Consider the following 17005-nt stretch of genomic DNA (forward strand, 5'->3'; position numbering starts at 1 on the left):
CAGAGCTGGAAGACGCTGCGGGGAAGCTGCACGGAGAAGACTTCTAAAGGTAGGAGAAGAACCAGCGTTGATTGGCCGACTGTATAGCATTCAGCCAATCAATGCTGGTTCTGCATTGAATTTTTCCATTCGAATAGCGAGTGGTACTTGATTGAGTACGAGTATTTTGAATACCATAGAATTCGATTGAATACCTACTCGCTCATCTCTACTGGGCAACTGTAGTCGTCCTAATTAATAAGGCTAAATGCTAGCAGTAAGGAAATGACACCAGACACACAATGTTGGTGCTAGTTCCTATATTAGCTGAGGAGGAAGTGCACTGGTGTGCTTTATTAAAACAACATGTTTCTATATAGCAGCAGAGAAAGGAATAGAGATAACAGCAATGTAAGTCTTTGTATTCATTCCTGATTGGTGTAGTACATCTCAATCACACAGAGAGAGAAAGTTTAGGTAGTTCCATATATAGCCAGCTACTCCGGGTCTTGCACTGTGCCTCTAAGGACCTGTCTTCTGGCAGTAAGCCGACCACATAACTTCTTGCACCCATCTTGGATACAGGCGCCATCTTATCATATAACATTATAGCAGTTTCAAGCATAAGAAACTATATTAGCATTCAGCTTTTAAGGATAACAATGTTTTTCATACATTACATGATTATAACCTTCACAGAAACACAGGGTGAATCTACAGGAACTACAAAGGGATAGCTACATAATAATGACATAGAACACAGACCATAGAAGAAAGGACAAACAATTATTATACTCTGTGTGTTTTTAGCCTCCAGAGTATAATGATCTGAGACCCAGGGGCAGATACAAACATAAAAAAAACACTGTCACTTACCTCTCATGGGCTCCAGAATACTGCGCACTGATGTTTGCCATCTTCAATGATGGACAGGACATTACCTGAGATGCACTTGCATCATGACACATAAGGACGCAAGCCAGGCCCAAGTGATGTTTGGAACGTCACCAAGTAGGCCCAAAACCTTCGGAAGCCTAGGAGAGGTAAGTCATTTTTTTTTTTTTTTATCTTCCCACACCTCTTGTAGACCTCCAATAATTATACTTGGGTGTCTGAAAATGAAAACAGTGTTTGTGGGGTACACTGTCCTGTAGCCTTAATTATCGATTCCCCCTCCTGCTCACAGCCGCCTCTACAGAAGTGCTGGCAGCCATGAGCAGGAGCGAGGATCAGTAAGTTAATAGGGCCCGTTATCTGCTGGAATAATTCCAGGCTATTAAAAAAAAAAAAAAAAAATCAGGGGCCTACTGGGTTCCCTAATGTCCTGGGCCCTATGGCCACCTGATTGTTGCCATTTTGAACTGAAAATTCTGGGTAATGGTAGCCAGTGAAGTATTTGGTAGAAAAGAGTGGGAGAAGAGGGATGAGGAGAGAGGTGGGGTAACTGGACAGCAGATGTGAAAGTGGACTTAAGGAGTACAAATGTACTAATTGGGAGAACAGTGAGAAGGATTTTGCAGTAATCTAGGCAGGAGATGATAAGGGCAAGTCCAAGCCTTGTTGTTGACTTGAAGTTGAAGGAGAAGGTTCTGTAAATGTTTTTGAAAAGGAGGTAGCAGAAGGTGGATTGAAAGACAAAGATTCAAAGATTATCCTAAAGCTTATGAGACAAAGAAAATGTGGATTCCTTAAGTGTAATTTATAGTTCATGTTCAGTACTTAATACACACTCAGGTACTCTAAGTAGCAGAAAGGAGACACCTTGGCCAAATAGGAAAGTTTTGGTGTCATCAGTGTAATTGTAGTATTGGAAACCATGACGTTATATGAGAAATCCTAAAGTGGGCAAGACAAAAAAAGGTAGTGTGCGAGTGCGAGGCACCAAGTGACCAGATGGTGAGGTTCTGTATGAAGAGATCCAGGGCCAGACGGGGGCACATTGAGTAATGCCATAAGGTTGGACCATTAGTGTCTTTAGTGATTTTTAGGTCTGAAGTCAGTTTGTAGCTGTTCACAAAGAGGGTTGGGTGAGAAATGGATTAGAACTGGAAGGAGAATTAAACATGAACATATCGATTAAAGCTCCTAAAAAGTAAAATTGAGGTTGGGCAAAAGTTAGACAACAAGCATAAGTTGAAGAAGGACTTCTTCAGGAAAGGTCGATGGCTGCATGGTTAAAAAAGGAAGTGGCCCTTCCTCAGGACCTATCCTTCAGTAAAATCAATCCCACAAGGTCTATTTGGGTGCCATAGGCCCAATCTGAGTCTCTCATAAAAGCTGTGAGTTAGAAAGCCATGTTTCCTGGTCAGTAGCAATACTGGAAGGGTTTGGTAGCCCTACCCAGTAGAAATCAAGCCCTAAAGGGGAATCAGGTTGTGGGAAGAGCAAAAAAAAAAAACGATGAAAATAAACACTCAGTTACAGTAATGGGGTGCATGAATTTCACCCCTTTATTTTACAAAGGAAATGCATAAGGAGCGCCCGCTTTCCGAACTCGGTTACATTGTGATCAGCTACAATATACTAAGGGACAGTTACATAGGATATCTCGGTCACATCTGTTATATTACTTGGTGGAACAATCTTCTTCACTTCTATATGGTAAATACCTTTATTATTGCTTATTAGTGAGACTCCTTCTTCCACGACGTTGAACTTTTCTGTCTTCACGATGCTATCATGTATAAAGAAAAGTTTTTGTCAATTCTTACAGATTTATTTTTAGATTCCTCCATTGACCACTGGAGACTTATTAGTCTATAGCAGAGACATCTCCCATCTGTACATAAATAGTCCCAGGTAAAGCTTCATGTGGCCTCACTTGTCCATGGACTCTGACTTTGCTGCTGTCTATACCAGCAGAGAACTGAGAGCGATGAGAAGAAGGATTATTCTAATAGAATTCCAAAAAATATCAGATGCCTGGTGTAAGTAACAAATGTAACAAATCCTCACCTGCGGTATCCTTCCCCTTGTCCATGGTAAACCCTCATGTGCAGGGTCCTCTCCCCCCTCTGTACCAGTTTCATTCAGTTATTGTATTTTTGCTGTATTTGCTTATTTTTATTGTATTTTGCATTTTTGTTTTTTTGTTTGTTTGTTTGTTGTTGTTTTTTTGCCTCTTCTTTGTTTCATTTCACTCAATGTTTTGGGTGACCGTTGCATGGTCAAGCCCCACCATGGGGCTTGAGCATGCAATGAAAGGTGCAAATGTTTTTTGTTTTTTTTATTAAAATTACAGAGTGTTTTATGCATTTCAAAAGCCTCAACTTTTTTTTTTTCTTGGCATGACAGCTTCTTTTGCAGGATGAGTTGTATTTATTAATGTTTTTATTATTATTATTATTATTATTATTATTATTATTATTATTATTATTATTATTATTATTATTATTATTATTTTTGTTTATTTAAGATTTTCTATTTTTGGATTTTTGTTATATTTTTTAGTTTTTTTATTTTATTTTTCCATCAAGGTAGATTTATGATTTTAGATTTTTGATAGGTCTGAATGAAGTTTTTTTTTGCTATTTCATTAATAATGTGGGATACCTAAAGTAATATTTTCTTTGTCTCATTATTGATCCTTTATTACTAAAATGTATTTTTATTGTTGTTTTACATTATATTGTCCATCCTCTGTGGCCCCAGACTTAGACTTGAATCTTATAAGTGTCATAGTTTCAGGTTTTTAACTCACATCATAACTGTTTCCTGGTCTCTTTGCAGGAGAACAACAAAACTATGGCCGTTACGTTTTTCCTCATAGGATTTCAAGTAAAGCGAGGCTTCAGACTTTCACTCTTATGTCTATTCCTGATGGTTTATTGCCTGACAATATGTGGAAACCTCCTGTTCATCACCCTGGTGTCCACCAGTAAGATCCTCCACACCCCAATGTACTTCTTCATCTCACAACTCTCCATCAGTGACATCTTGTTGACCACAGATATTGTCCCCAACATGCTCCACGTCCTACTGAATAATGGGACGGCCATTACTTTTATTGGTTGTATCACTCAGTTTTTTTTCTGTGGTGCCTCAATGATGTGTGAGTGTCTTCTTCTGGCTGCAATGTCTTATGACCGATATGTGGCCATCTGTATTCCTCTCCGTTACTCCACCATTATGACCAGTGGACAGTGTGTGACATTGTCCTCCACCTGCTGGTTGGTCGGTTTTTTCATTACATTTATTGGCATCATAACAACTGCAAATCTAGACTTTTGTGAACCAAATATCATTGACCATCTATTCTGTGACATTGTCCCTTTACTAGAACGCGCCTGTTCTAAAGCCTACATTGTCAACTTAGAGGTTTATATCTTAAGTATTCCAGTTTTGATCAACCCAACCACAATCGTTGTTTCTTACTCTTATATTGTTTCAACAGCCTTAAGGATCCCATCCAGTACTGGTAGACAGAAAGCCTTCTCCACCTGTAGCTCCCACCTCATTGTGGTCTCCATATTCTACTGGACCATATTCAGTGTTTATGTCGTCCCAACTAAAGGACAAACATCAACCATGAGTAAGATCCTCTCCCTGCTATATACTGTGTTTACTCCATTGGTCAACCCCATTATATACAGTCTCAGGAATAAGGATATTACGAAAGCCATATATCAGATATGTCAAAAACATATGTTCTGGTAAATCATCCACAATACTTTATGCCCCTCATTGGGACTTGACGAACATGAACTTTTCTTCCCTGTTGCATTTCAAAGACCATGACTTGAGTTTTCTGTATTGTATTGTATTGTATAGATTTTATTAATTTAATTTGGAGGGGGTGTAATCGAGTATTTCTGCTGTTTTTCTGAAAAAAAAAAAAAAAAAGTATATTATAACATGGTATTACCCAGTAGATCTAAAAAAAAATAAAAATTGAGAGTCTTTACCTATTAATGGCTATCACGACAAATATAAATCTTTCTAGAATACTTAGGTCTCTTCAGCAGGAATGATATTACACAATATCTACATGTGTTCCCCTGCACACTAGAGATGAGCGAGTAGTATTGGATTGAGTAGATGTTCGATCGAATACTATGGTATTCTAAATACTCGTACTCGATCGAACACTACTAGCTGTTCGAAGTTTAAGGTTCGATACAGAACCAGCGTTGATTGGCAGAATGCTATACATTCTGCCAATCAACGCTGGTTCTTCTCTTACCTTTAGAAGTCTTCTCCGTCTCTCGCATGCGCAGTCGGCTCTGCTCAGGCGTCAGGCTGGGCAGAGCCGACCGCGCATGCGCAGTTGGCTCTGCCTAGGCCCTGATGCCTAGGCAGAGTGAATTCCAGCCGGAAGAAGATGCGGGGACGCTGCGCCGGGAGAAGACTTCAAGGAGAATCCAGCCCGACCGTCACTCGTAGACTTGGTAAGTATAATTTTATCGAATGTTGCGTACCCCTGAAACGAGCATTTCCCCCCCATAGACTATAATGGGGTTCGAAATCCGATTGAACAGTCGAACAGTGAGCGGCTGTTCGAATCGGATTTTGATCCTCGGACATTTTAGTGTTCACTCATCTCTACTGAACACTAATTGAAGTGAGGCTGTAAGTATGTGCCACTTCACTTCAACCATGGATATTTGAGGATCTACTAGGGTTACATGCATGATCGTGGTCTTATTTTATTGTTTTGTTTTAAATTCTGATTTTATTGAATATTTTTACAAATTTTACAACAGGTTCCAAGAAAAGAAAAAGAAAGGGAATAATATGTAGAGATGAGCGAAATACTAAAATGTTCGAGGTTCGAAATTCGATTCGAACAGCCGCTCACTGTTCGAGTGTTCGAATGGGTTTCGAACCCCATTATAGTCTATGGGGAACATAAACTCGTTAAGGGGGAAACCCAAATTCGTGTCTGGAGGGTCACCAAGTCCACTATGACACCCCAGGAAATGATACCAACACCCTGGAATGACACTGGGACAGCAGGGGAAGCATGTCTGGGGGCATAAAAGTCACTTTATTTCATGGAAATCCCTGTCAGTTTGCGATTTTCGCAAGCTAACTTTTCCCCATAGAAATGCATTGGCCAGTGCTGATTGGCCAGAGTACGGAACTCGACCAATCAGCGCTGGCTCTGCTGGAGGAGGCGGAGTCTAAGATCGCTCCACACCAGTCTCCATTCAGGTCCGACCTTAGACTCCGCCTCCTCCGGCAGAGCCAGCGCTGATTGGCCGAAGGCTGGCCAATGCATTCCTATGCGAATGCAGAGACTTAACAGTGCTGAGTCAGTTTTGCTCAACTACACATCTGATGCACACTCGGCACTGCTACATCAGATGTAGCAATCTGATGTAGCAGAGCCGAGGGTGCACTAGAACCCCTGTGCAAACTCAGTTCACGCTAATAGAATGCATTGGCCAGCGCTGATTGGCCAATGCATTCTATTAGCCCGATGAAGTAGAGCTGAATGTGTGTGCTAAGCACACACATTCAGCACTGCTTCATCACGCCAATACAATGCATTAGCCAGTGCTGATTGGCCAGAGTACGGAATTCGGCCAATCAGCGCTGGCTCTGCTGGAGGAGGCGGAGTCTAAGGTCGGACCTGAATGGAGACTGGTGTGGAGCGATCTTAGACTCCGCCTCCTCCAGCAGAGCCAGCGCTGATTGGCTGAATTCCGTACTCTGGCCAATCAGCGCTGGCCAATGCATTCTATTAGCCCGATGAAGTAGAGCTGAATGTGTGTGCTTAGCACACACATTCAGCTCTACTTCATCGGGCTAATAGAATGCATTGGCCAATCAGCGCTGGCCAATGCATTCTATTAGCTTGATGAAGCAGAGTGTGCACAAGGGTTCAAGCGCACCCTCGGCTCTGATGTAGCAGAGCCGAGGGTGCACAAGGGTTCAAGTGCACCCTCGGCTCTCCTACATCAGAGCCGAGGGTGCGCTTGAACCCTTGTGCACACTCTGCTTCATCAAGCTAATAGAATGCATTGGCCAGCACTGATTGGCCAGAGTACAGAATTCGGCCAATCAGCGCTGGCCAATGTATCCCTATGGGAAAAAGTTTATCTCACAAAAATCACAATTACACACCCGATAGAGCCCCAAAAAGTTATTTTTAATAACATTCCCCCCTAAATAAAAGTTATCCCTAGCTATCCCTGCCTGTACAGCTATCCCTGTCTCATAGTCACAAAGTTCACATTCTCATATGACCCGGATTTGAAATCCACTATTCGTCTAAAATGGAGGTCACCTGATTTCGGCAGCCAATGACTTTTTCCAATTTTTTTCAATGCCCCCGGTGTCGTTGTTCCTGTCCCACCTCCCCTGCGCTGTTATTGGTGCAAAAAAGGCGCCAGGGAAGGTGGGAGGGGAATCGAATTTTGGCGCACTTTACCACGCGGTGTTCGATTCGATTCGAACATGGCGAACACCCTGATATCCGATCGAACATGTGTTCGATAGAACACTGTTCGCTCATCTCTAATAATATGATAAAATAACAAATGAAACATAGCAATTTGGATCTCGAACAATCCAATAGTAACATTTGAGAAATACAGTACAACAATCAAACATGTGGGCGTGCTAGGTAGCTTAATAAAATTTAAAGACGCTGAATTATTGTAAAGTGTCTAATATCTAGCAATGAATAAGCACGTTAAGGAATGGGGGAGGGGAGGGGATAGGGGAGTATTGGATGACAACTTAAAACTAAAGTGGAGGAAAGTATCAGTTGAGAGAAACAAATAGAGCAGGTTCGGAACCTCCGGCATTGGAGGAACAGTACAAGAAGAAAAAGGGAAGGAAGGAGGCTTCTAACCATCTATTAGTCACATGACAATGTAGGGAATGTGTCCCACCAGGGTGACCAGACTTTCAGATACAAATCCCGAGTACGTAGTTGCCAGCTGACGAGTTCTTCGTATCTGGCAATTTGATGAACTTTCTCACGCTATAATTGTAGCGTTGGAGGTGATGGTTGGAGCCAAAAAAGGGAGATCAGCAAATTTGCAGCTGCAATTAAATGGGTAGCGAGATTCACCTTAGAAGGAGAGTACTGAGGAGAAGGCTTAGACAATAAAACCATTTCAGGTGTTAGTTGTAATTTCTGATTTAGAACTTTTGATATCTGGTCTCGACGCCTGACCAGAAGGGTTTAATCATGTCACAGTTCCACCAGATGTGTGCCAGACTTCCAACATGAGTTTTGCATCTCCAGCACAGTTTGGAGTCTGCTAGACCATGTGCGTTTAGCCATTCAGGGGTTTTATACCATCTAGCTAAAAGCTTGAAATGAGTCTCTTGTAATCTTATGCACCTGGAGAAACCATGTGAATTTTTTTAAATTGAATCAGTGTCATCCTCTGAGAGGTGAGTGTCTAGTTCTTTCTCCCATGTAATGAGGTATGTTGGTTTTGAGTAGTCTTGGGCGTTTAGAGGGACCATCTTAAGGTAAGACAATTTCCTAAAGATTGGTGCACCTGAGACTAGCTTCACTTCAAAAGGAGTTAAATTCCTATTTGGGAGTCCTAGTGTCATGATATCCGTCATCCATGTATTAAAAGTTGCATATTGAAGAAAATTTAAACGGATTGACGGAAGGTATTGAAGCTTGTTGAGAGATGGGTGCTCCATCTTTGATGAGATCTGCTATTTTGAGTCCGTCTAATTTAGTCCAGAAGTTAGAGTCTGCACATAGCTGTTTCTTTAGAATTGCAGGGACTGTAGAAGCAGGCATAATAGGAGAAATCTGTGGTGACAATAAGGGACCATACTGTGACCATGTTTCACATGGTCCACGTAGAAGCGTATTAAAGGATGAGTTTCTCATCGACTTTGCGTCTGGTGCCCAAATCATTTGTTTGTACATTAAGCCAAAATGGGCTCGTTCTAAAGCAGTCAAAATCTGGTCTCTTACTGGGAATGCCATGGACATCCATCTGGAGAGCTGAACTGGTCTTATTTTAAAGCCAAGATTAGAAGAATTGTAAATAAATAAAATTTTCTCAGTTTGAGACCCTTGTACCTTAGAGGAACAGACTCCACAAGACGTCTGAAAGTACCAAGATAAGAGAGAATAATATTTGCTGTTCTGTTGTGTGTCTGGCAGGTTTCGGTGAACCTTCTATTTCTACATCGGCTTCATCCTATTCATGTCTTATATGTAATAACAGAAGGTTCCAGCAATTTTATACAGATCAAGCACCCTCCATGTGAACTTACCCTTAATGTAAAAGTGTGAAAGAAGTAAAAAACAGTTCAACAATCTTATTGTCGTAAAAGGGTAATTCACACAGGGTTTCTTGGTCAGGATTTTGAGGTGGATACGGCCTCAAAATCCTGACCAAAAATCCCCGTGTGAGTAATTGAAATCAATTGGAGCCGGTCAGTTCTTTTTTCCTGGTGCCGTTTGTTCCGGCTCCTGGAAAAAGATACGAGGTGCTCATTCTTTTAGGCGGATTCACCTCGCGATTTGGCCTCAAGATACTCCCTCCTCCCAACTAGGCCAATTCATTTGGGACTAATCCAGAGCAGAGTGCAACCCGTAGGAGTGCTGTCTCTACCTCAGGTTCCAGTCCAAAAAAAACCTGTGTGAACTTACCCTAAGGATATAAAGAGTATGGGGTGCGATAGATTGTCCTACAGAACATCCTCTGCGTGAAGACATTATGGTATATCGTGTGCATATGTCATGAATGTCCTTGATTTGAAAATCCCATTTAACCCCTCTCCGATGGTGAATTTTTTCGCTTTTCGTTTTTGACTCTCTGACTTAATTGCTCTCCATATTAGCACTAGAGATGAGCGAGTAGTATTCGATTGAGTAGGTATTCGATCGAATACTACAGTATTCAAAATACTCGTACTCGATTGAGGACCAATCGCTATTCCAATGGAAAAATTCGATGCAGAACCAGCGTTGATTGGCCAAATGTTATACAGTCGGCCAATCAACACTGATTCTTCTCCTACCTTTAGAAGTCTTCTCCATGCAGCTTCCCCACGGCTTCTTCTGGCTCTGAATTCACTCTGCAGGCATCAGGCCTGTGCAGAGCCGACTGCGCATGTCCGCGCTACAAGAAAATGGCCGCTTTGACTGATTGAGAATGGGCAGAATCAGCGTAGAAGTGGGTGGAGGTAAATTTGCAGCGGCACACATGGCCCTCTAAAGCCGTTACAATTTTTTATGTGGCCCCATGGGAAAATGAATTGCCCACCCCTGTTTTAGATCCTTCAGAGGGAGGGGGGGGGGGTCTTATCACTTATGTAACGCATTACAATATTAATACATTTCAATGAATTGCAAAATATTGGCACATCTATTGTAGGCTGCAAAGATCAGCCTGTAGTAGAAGTAATGCCAAGAGAATCCTGGGATCCTTCTATAGGTTTTAGGCTATTAGGACACTGGATTGCTGGCCTCAGATCACCCGGAAGGTTGACGCCTCCTTCATCGGGCATTGATCATGGTAATTAGTGCTGAGTCTTTGCTGTATAATACAGGAGATGAGCGGCCGCCATATTTAAATGGTCAAAATCTGCCGTACTATTACAGTGGATGTCAGAAAGGGGTTAAAGAACTGACTCTTAGAAAATGTTGAAGACTTGATTTTTTTTTTTTTTGTTATATTTCTCCATCGGCCAGAACTCTGGAGACCCATCAGACAGAGCAGAGAGGTCTCCTGAGATATATCCTACCTGGTACCTTACCTCCATATATACATAAATATCACCAGGTTTTCCTCACATTCGTGTGTCGTGGTGGAGGCCGACACTGCCGCTGTCTCATAGTCTCCTCCATCCCTCCAGAGAGTAACAAGAAGAAGAAATATTATCCTGAACATGAATATCAAGAACAAAGAAATATCTGATGTGATTCACAATAAAATATTAATAATATTCACCGATCTGCCATATCATTAAAACATTGTGTCAGTCCCTTCGTGTTTCCTAAGCAGCTGTATCTTAGAGGAATGGACTCCGCAAGACGTCTTAAGTTACCAAGAAAAGTGAGAATAATATTTGCTGCCCTGTTGTGTTTCTAGCAGGGTTAGGTGAACCTTCTATTTCTACACATCGGCTTCTCCATATTCCTGTCTTCTATGTAATAACAGAAGATTCCAGCAATTGTATACCGATCAAGCAGAGAATAATAAGAGATGAAGATTCTGTAGAGTTCTGTCATTTCTTCTATGTGAGGGTCTCATGTTTATCCTGGATCTGTCTCTGGGAACCTTTGGGGCTCTCGGACATCCATATTCTGACCACAGTGAAGGCAACAATGTGCAGTCTATGGATTCCCTTATACAGGAGATCTGACAATAGCCCAGGATGTCAGTGTGGAAATATATGGATCTTCAGTACAAGTGAAAGTAGATACCAGATCACGTCCAGCCATCACTCTCCTCACTGCCACTTTAAGTTTATACATCTTATCCTAGGAACTTACTGTGTCGTTTGTTATTTTCCTGTCTTATGACACAGAAAGGAACTAATATGGTGCAGAATTCCTGTGCAAAGTAGACCGAGTTTAAAATGGTGTAAAGGATTTACAACAATGTATTTGCAACAAAAATTCTTGTTGTGCAGCCACATATTTGTCTCCATACGAGAGAAATGATTTGTGTCTGCTTAGGTTATGCCAAGAATTGTAGGGTCTTTGGTGTGTGCACCAAATATTTGTTCCTTAAGGCCTCCAAGATAACATTTTTGTCCACAGATTTTGTGCCAATATTTGTCTCATGTTGAGCCTGAATTTTGGAACGTCAAGAAACTCTCCATATCCATGAAGGTCTGTACGGCTGATCCATAAATGTGTCTATAACTTGGAAAGGGATTTGGACTTTAAGACCGTGCAAAGATAGACAATATTGATAAATTTCCATGTTTATCACAGACGACACATCTTTCTATTGTCCATGAAAAAACACTATAATTTTCTATGTTTTTGGATCTGTGATTTTCACAGATCCATAGACTATAATGGGCGTGTGAACCAAAATGTAACAACTGGTCAGCAATATGGGGTGCAAAAATGATGTCTATTAAAATTATTGTCCTCGAGTAACATGAACATTTGCAGGTGTCTGAATGAGGCCTCACCGTGGTATCTTATAACATGAGTAATTATATTTTTGGTCCAATTACAGGAGAACAACAAGACGGAGGTCACAAATTTCTTTCTTTTAGGATTTCAAGGTAGTCAAGATGTAAGACAATTCCTGTTCTGCCTTTTTCTGGTGCTTTACTGTGGGACAATATGTGGGAACCTCCTGATCATCACCCTGGTGTCCACCAGTAAGATCCTCCACACTCCAATGTACTTCTTCATCTCACAATTGTCCACCTGTGACATTTTATTGACCATCTCTATTGTCCCCAACCTGCTCCACATCCTACTCAATAACGGGGCGATGGTTACATTTATAGGGTGTATTTTACAGCTTTATTTTTTTGGCACCTCAGATGTGTTTGAGTGTTTCCTCCTCGCTGTGATGTCCTATGACCGATATGTGGCCATCTGTAATCCTCTCCGTTACTCCTCTATCATGACAAATGAGACTTGTGTGATATTGATCGTCATCTGTTGGGTTGCTGGATTTTCTATTATTTTGATTTACATCATAGCAACAATAAAATTAGACTATTGTGGCCCAAACATCATTGACCATGTATTCTGTGACATTGTCCCCTTACTAGAACTTGCCTGTTCTGATACATTTATTATTCATTTGGAGATGTATCTAATAGGTATTTTAACTATTTTCATCCCATCCACAATCATTGTAGTGTCTTACACTTCTATTATTCGGGCAGTCTTAAGGATCCCATCCAGCACTGGTAGACAGAAAGTCTTCTCCACCTGTAGCTCCCACCTCATTGTGGTCTCCATATTCTTCTGGACTATATTCAGTGTTTATATTGTTCCAACAAAAGGACAAACATCGACCATGAGTAAGATCCTCTCCCTGCTATATACTGTGTTTACTTCATTGGTCAACCCCATTATATACAGTCTGAGGAATAAAGATATTAGGAAAGCCATAAAGGAAACCATTGATAAACATGTGATCTGGTAAGCTGTATTGTCGGTATTGTATTTATATGTATCTGCCACTGTGCATACAGTTTATATACAATACCGTTCAAAATTTCAGCCAGCAAATCACCAGATAATAGGAGGAGACTAAGAGGTTTCCAAAGAGTGAGGTTGTGTGCCTGAAGAGCATGTGTCTAGCCCCTTATGCTACTGTGTTACAGTCCTGAGACCAAGTGAAGTAAGTTGTCTATAACTGAATTTAACCACTTCAGTAGCAGGTCAGTTTCTGGTCCAGGAACAGACACATTTTTGGTTTTTTTTTGCTCCTGTGGATTTGAGGGCTATAACATTTTTATCATTTGGGTACCGATCCATCCTTGCAGAACAAGAGAGAGACTGCCTGATCATATATAGTCTATGGTCACTCCTGAATAGGTTAAAGAAACATGTACCAAACCTAAGAAGGGGTGCAAAAAGTCCCATCACCAAGTCCCCGACATCCAAGTGGAGCCTCCAAGTAAGAAAAATTTCTCCATTTAACGTGGGATCTGTTGTCTGCTGTTTGTATCAATTGCCTGTAAAGTTGAAAACTTTCACCTGCAGTCACATCTGGAGCTAGAGAGAGATTTGTCTCTGATATAGCTTAGAATAAAAATTCAGCATCTCCATAGCTTCCCACCACAATGATCTTCTCTTCTCCTTAGAGGACAATCATTTTCACAGAAAACTAGAAAGAAGATGAAATACAGCTGAGCTCCGATCGTGGGTGTCAAGCCCTTTAAATGCCATGGTGAAAAATGACTGCGTCATCCAAGGGGTTATACAATAATAATGTCCCTATCGGCACTGGTTGATCCCGCCTGAGATACAGGAAGTCAGCCTATGTGTGTTGCAGTCTATAGCACTGAACAAGCAATTATTGCATCTATGGTTCAGGTCCCCTAGTGAGACATATTAAAAAAAAAGTTTAAAAGAAAAAAGTGTATGAAAAAAAATTAATAAGTGAATAAAGCCACAACATTCCCTTTTCCTATATAAAATGAATTCTAAAAAAAACCCCAAAAACTAAAAAACAATAAAAAAATATATATATATATATTTGGCATTGCTGTGTCTGGAACAAGCTGCACAATAAAACTGAAATAATATTTAACCTAAAGGGTGAACGTTGTAAAAAAAAAAAAAAAAAGGAAAAAAAGCCAGAAGTCATAATTTTTTACCATCTCACAAAAGACAAAATTTATTCAAAAAAATACAATTTATTCACAACTTCTGAAAGCTCGGCTGCCATGATATATGGATATGTTCACATGTGGCAGATTACTTTCAAAGATGTTGGAATGAAAGTCCGTCCCGTGAATCTGGGTTTGCAGAAATGCTGCTTTTTTTGTTATATATATATATATATATATATATATATATATATATATATATATATATATATATATATATATATATTTTTTAGCTGAAGCCAGGAGTGAATATGAGCAGATGGGAGAAGTGTAAGAACTCCTTGTATATTAGCCATTCCTTCTGGGACTCAAAAAATACAGCAAATCTGCACCAGTGTGGGGCCTCAGCCTTATATATTGGACACTTACTGTATAGTTTGATGTTTCCTGTCTTAATGAGCAGCGGTTCTCAACCTGTGGGTCGCGACCCCGGCGGGGGTCGAACGATCAAAACACAGGGGTCGCCACATACCTCCCAACCTTCCCGGTCGATGGGAGGTATGTCCCGGTTTCAACTGATCGGCGCCCGGAGGACACCGATGAGTTGAAAGGACAGGCAATTAAAGCAGGAGCTGACACAGCCAACTCCTGCTTTAACGCTGTGCTGTGGCTTCTGTATGTGTAGCCGCGATGTGATGACGTCACATCGCGGCTACAACTATATGAGTGAGCGAGATTGAGTGGGCGGCTGGAAGGTGAGTGTAAGTCTTTTTTTTTTTTTTTTTTTTTAAACATTAAGGTGGAACATAATGAAGGGGCAGATGAAGAGGAGGGGGGCGGCATGACACTGGGGGCAGAGATGGGGGAACATGAAACCGGGGAACAGATGGGGACATGAAACTGGGGGAAGAGTTGGGGACATGAAACTGTGGGCAGATGAAGGGGGGACGGCATGACACGGGGCAGAGATGGAGGGACATGAAACTGCGGGCAGATGAAGGGGGGACGGCATGACACGGGGCAGAGATGGAGGGACATGAAACTGCGGGCAGATGAAGGGGGGGACGGCATGACACGGGGCAGAGATGGAGGGACATGAAACTGCGGGCAGATGAAGGGGGGGACGGCATGACACGGGGCAGAGATGGAGGGACATGAAGCTCTGGGCAGAGATGGGGGAACATTAAACTGGGGGAAGAGATGGGGGACATGAAACTGTGGGAAGATGAAGGGGGGGTACGGCTTGACACCGGAGGCAGAGATGGGGGACATGAAACTGGGGAAGAGATGGGGGACATGAAACTGGGGAAGAGATGGGGGACATGAAACTGGGGAAGAGATGGGGGATGTGAAACTGGGGTCAGAGATGGGGGGACATGAAACTGAGGGCAGAGATGAAGTGGGGACATGAAACTGGGGCAGATGAAGGGGTTATATGAAACTGTGGGAGAGATGGCGGGGGGACATATAATGTACAGGTGACTGTAGGAGGATTATACTGTGTGGGAGCACATGAAAAATGAATGAGAATGGGCGGAGTCAACATAAAAGTGGGTGGAGCTAAATTTGCCACGGTGCGCTGCACGCGCCGCATATTTTGTCCCTCTTTCTAATCTTCAAAAGTTGGGAGGTATGCCTAAAGCCATCATAAAATACATATTTCTGATGGCTTTAGCCACTGAGAAGCCGTGCTACTGTCTGCAGCAGCGCTATTCAGCTGGAACGCACGCCGTTATGGACGCGTGTTCCAAACTGAATGGGGTCACCGAAACATGAGGAACTGTATTGCGGGGTCACGGCATTAGAAAGGTTGAGAACCACTGATCTAAAGGGTACGGGCTGTGATATATTGTCCTACAGAAGTGAAGACATTAATGGTAGATCGTGTGCATATGTCATAAATGTCCTTAATTTGAGAGCCCCCATTAACCCCTCCCTGACGGTTTTTCGATTTCCTTTTTTGACTTCCCGACTTAATGTTTGTGTTTCACCGTAATTTCCTACTTCTATGTATTCTAGGGGAAATCAGGTTGGTTAATTTTTTAAATAATTTATTTATTAATACTATATTTTAGACTCTTTGGGGGGGGGGGGGGTCTGACCACTATTGCAGCGTGTTACAAAGCTAATACATTTCAGTGAATTGCATATTACACTGATACACAAAGTTTTGTTGTTTTGAAATAAATAGGTGTACGGAATGGTTTTTTTGCCCAGATTCCGAAAATGACCTTCAAAAGTCCGTATCACGTCAGGTCTTTCCACTAATGATGGAAATGTGAAAATTAAAAAAACATAATTTTTTAATCACATTGATATATGACAAGGTTTGTATCTTGTGAAAATCTTATCTGGAGGGACGGAATGATTGTGTAAGGGATGGATAAACATAAATACATACTCAAACAAAATATTAAGCACTATATACAAAAAAATTATTTTTGTATATAGTTTATATAAAACTTAATGAAAGACAATTACACGTCATCTGACAGACTTTATTCAGAATATTGTAAATATTTTTTTTATGTAAAAAAAAATAATGTAAAATATTCTGAATAAGGTCTGTCAGAAGACGCGTAATTGTCTTTTATTAAGTTTTATATATTATTATTTTTTGGTATATAGTGCTTAATATCTTGTTTGAGTCGATCAAGGCTTTGTCGGCACTGTGTGAGCTTTTGATTGTATAAGTTTCCGCAAAACTTCTTTGAATAAATACAACAATGGAAATGCAACTTACTTATCTGTATGACGTCATGATTTTCTGCACTAACAAAAGCGGAGAATGAGAGAATGTTATCTTGGCAGTATGACTCCTACCTCACGCCAT

General features: G+C 41.2%; 1 protein-coding gene across 1 annotated transcript; it reads left to right on the plus strand.

Annotated features, from left to right (window-relative positions):
• Positions 1-938: 938 nt before the first annotated feature.
• LOC142204343 (olfactory receptor 10A7-like) lies at positions 939-13040 on the plus strand. The gene is made up of 4 exons (XM_075275655.1): positions 939-1022; positions 3709-3856; positions 11010-11155; positions 12111-13040. Exons 1-4 carry the CDS (start codon positions 939-941, stop codon positions 13038-13040), a joined length of 1308 nt encoding a protein of 435 aa, XP_075131756.1.
• Positions 13041-17005: the final 3965 nt, after the last annotated feature.

Source organism: Leptodactylus fuscus, chromosome 5 (assembly GCF_031893055.1).
Source record: "Leptodactylus fuscus isolate aLepFus1 chromosome 5, aLepFus1.hap2, whole genome shotgun sequence".
Lineage (NCBI taxonomy): Eukaryota > Metazoa > Chordata > Amphibia > Anura > Leptodactylidae > Leptodactylus > Leptodactylus fuscus.

Coding starts and splice junctions, on each gene's coding strand:
- LOC142204343 (XM_075275655.1), top strand. CDS start 939: ATGACACATAAGGACGCAAGCCAGGCCCAAGTGATGTTTGGAACGTCA. Junction 3,857..11,009: donor CATCACCCTGGTGTCCACCA/GTAAGATCCTCC, acceptor TGTTTCTAGCAG/GGTTAGGTGAACCTTCTATT. Junction 11,156..12,110: donor AGTTCTGTCATTTCTTCTAT/GTGAGGGTCTCA, acceptor GTCCAATTACAG/GAGAACAACAAGACGGAGGT.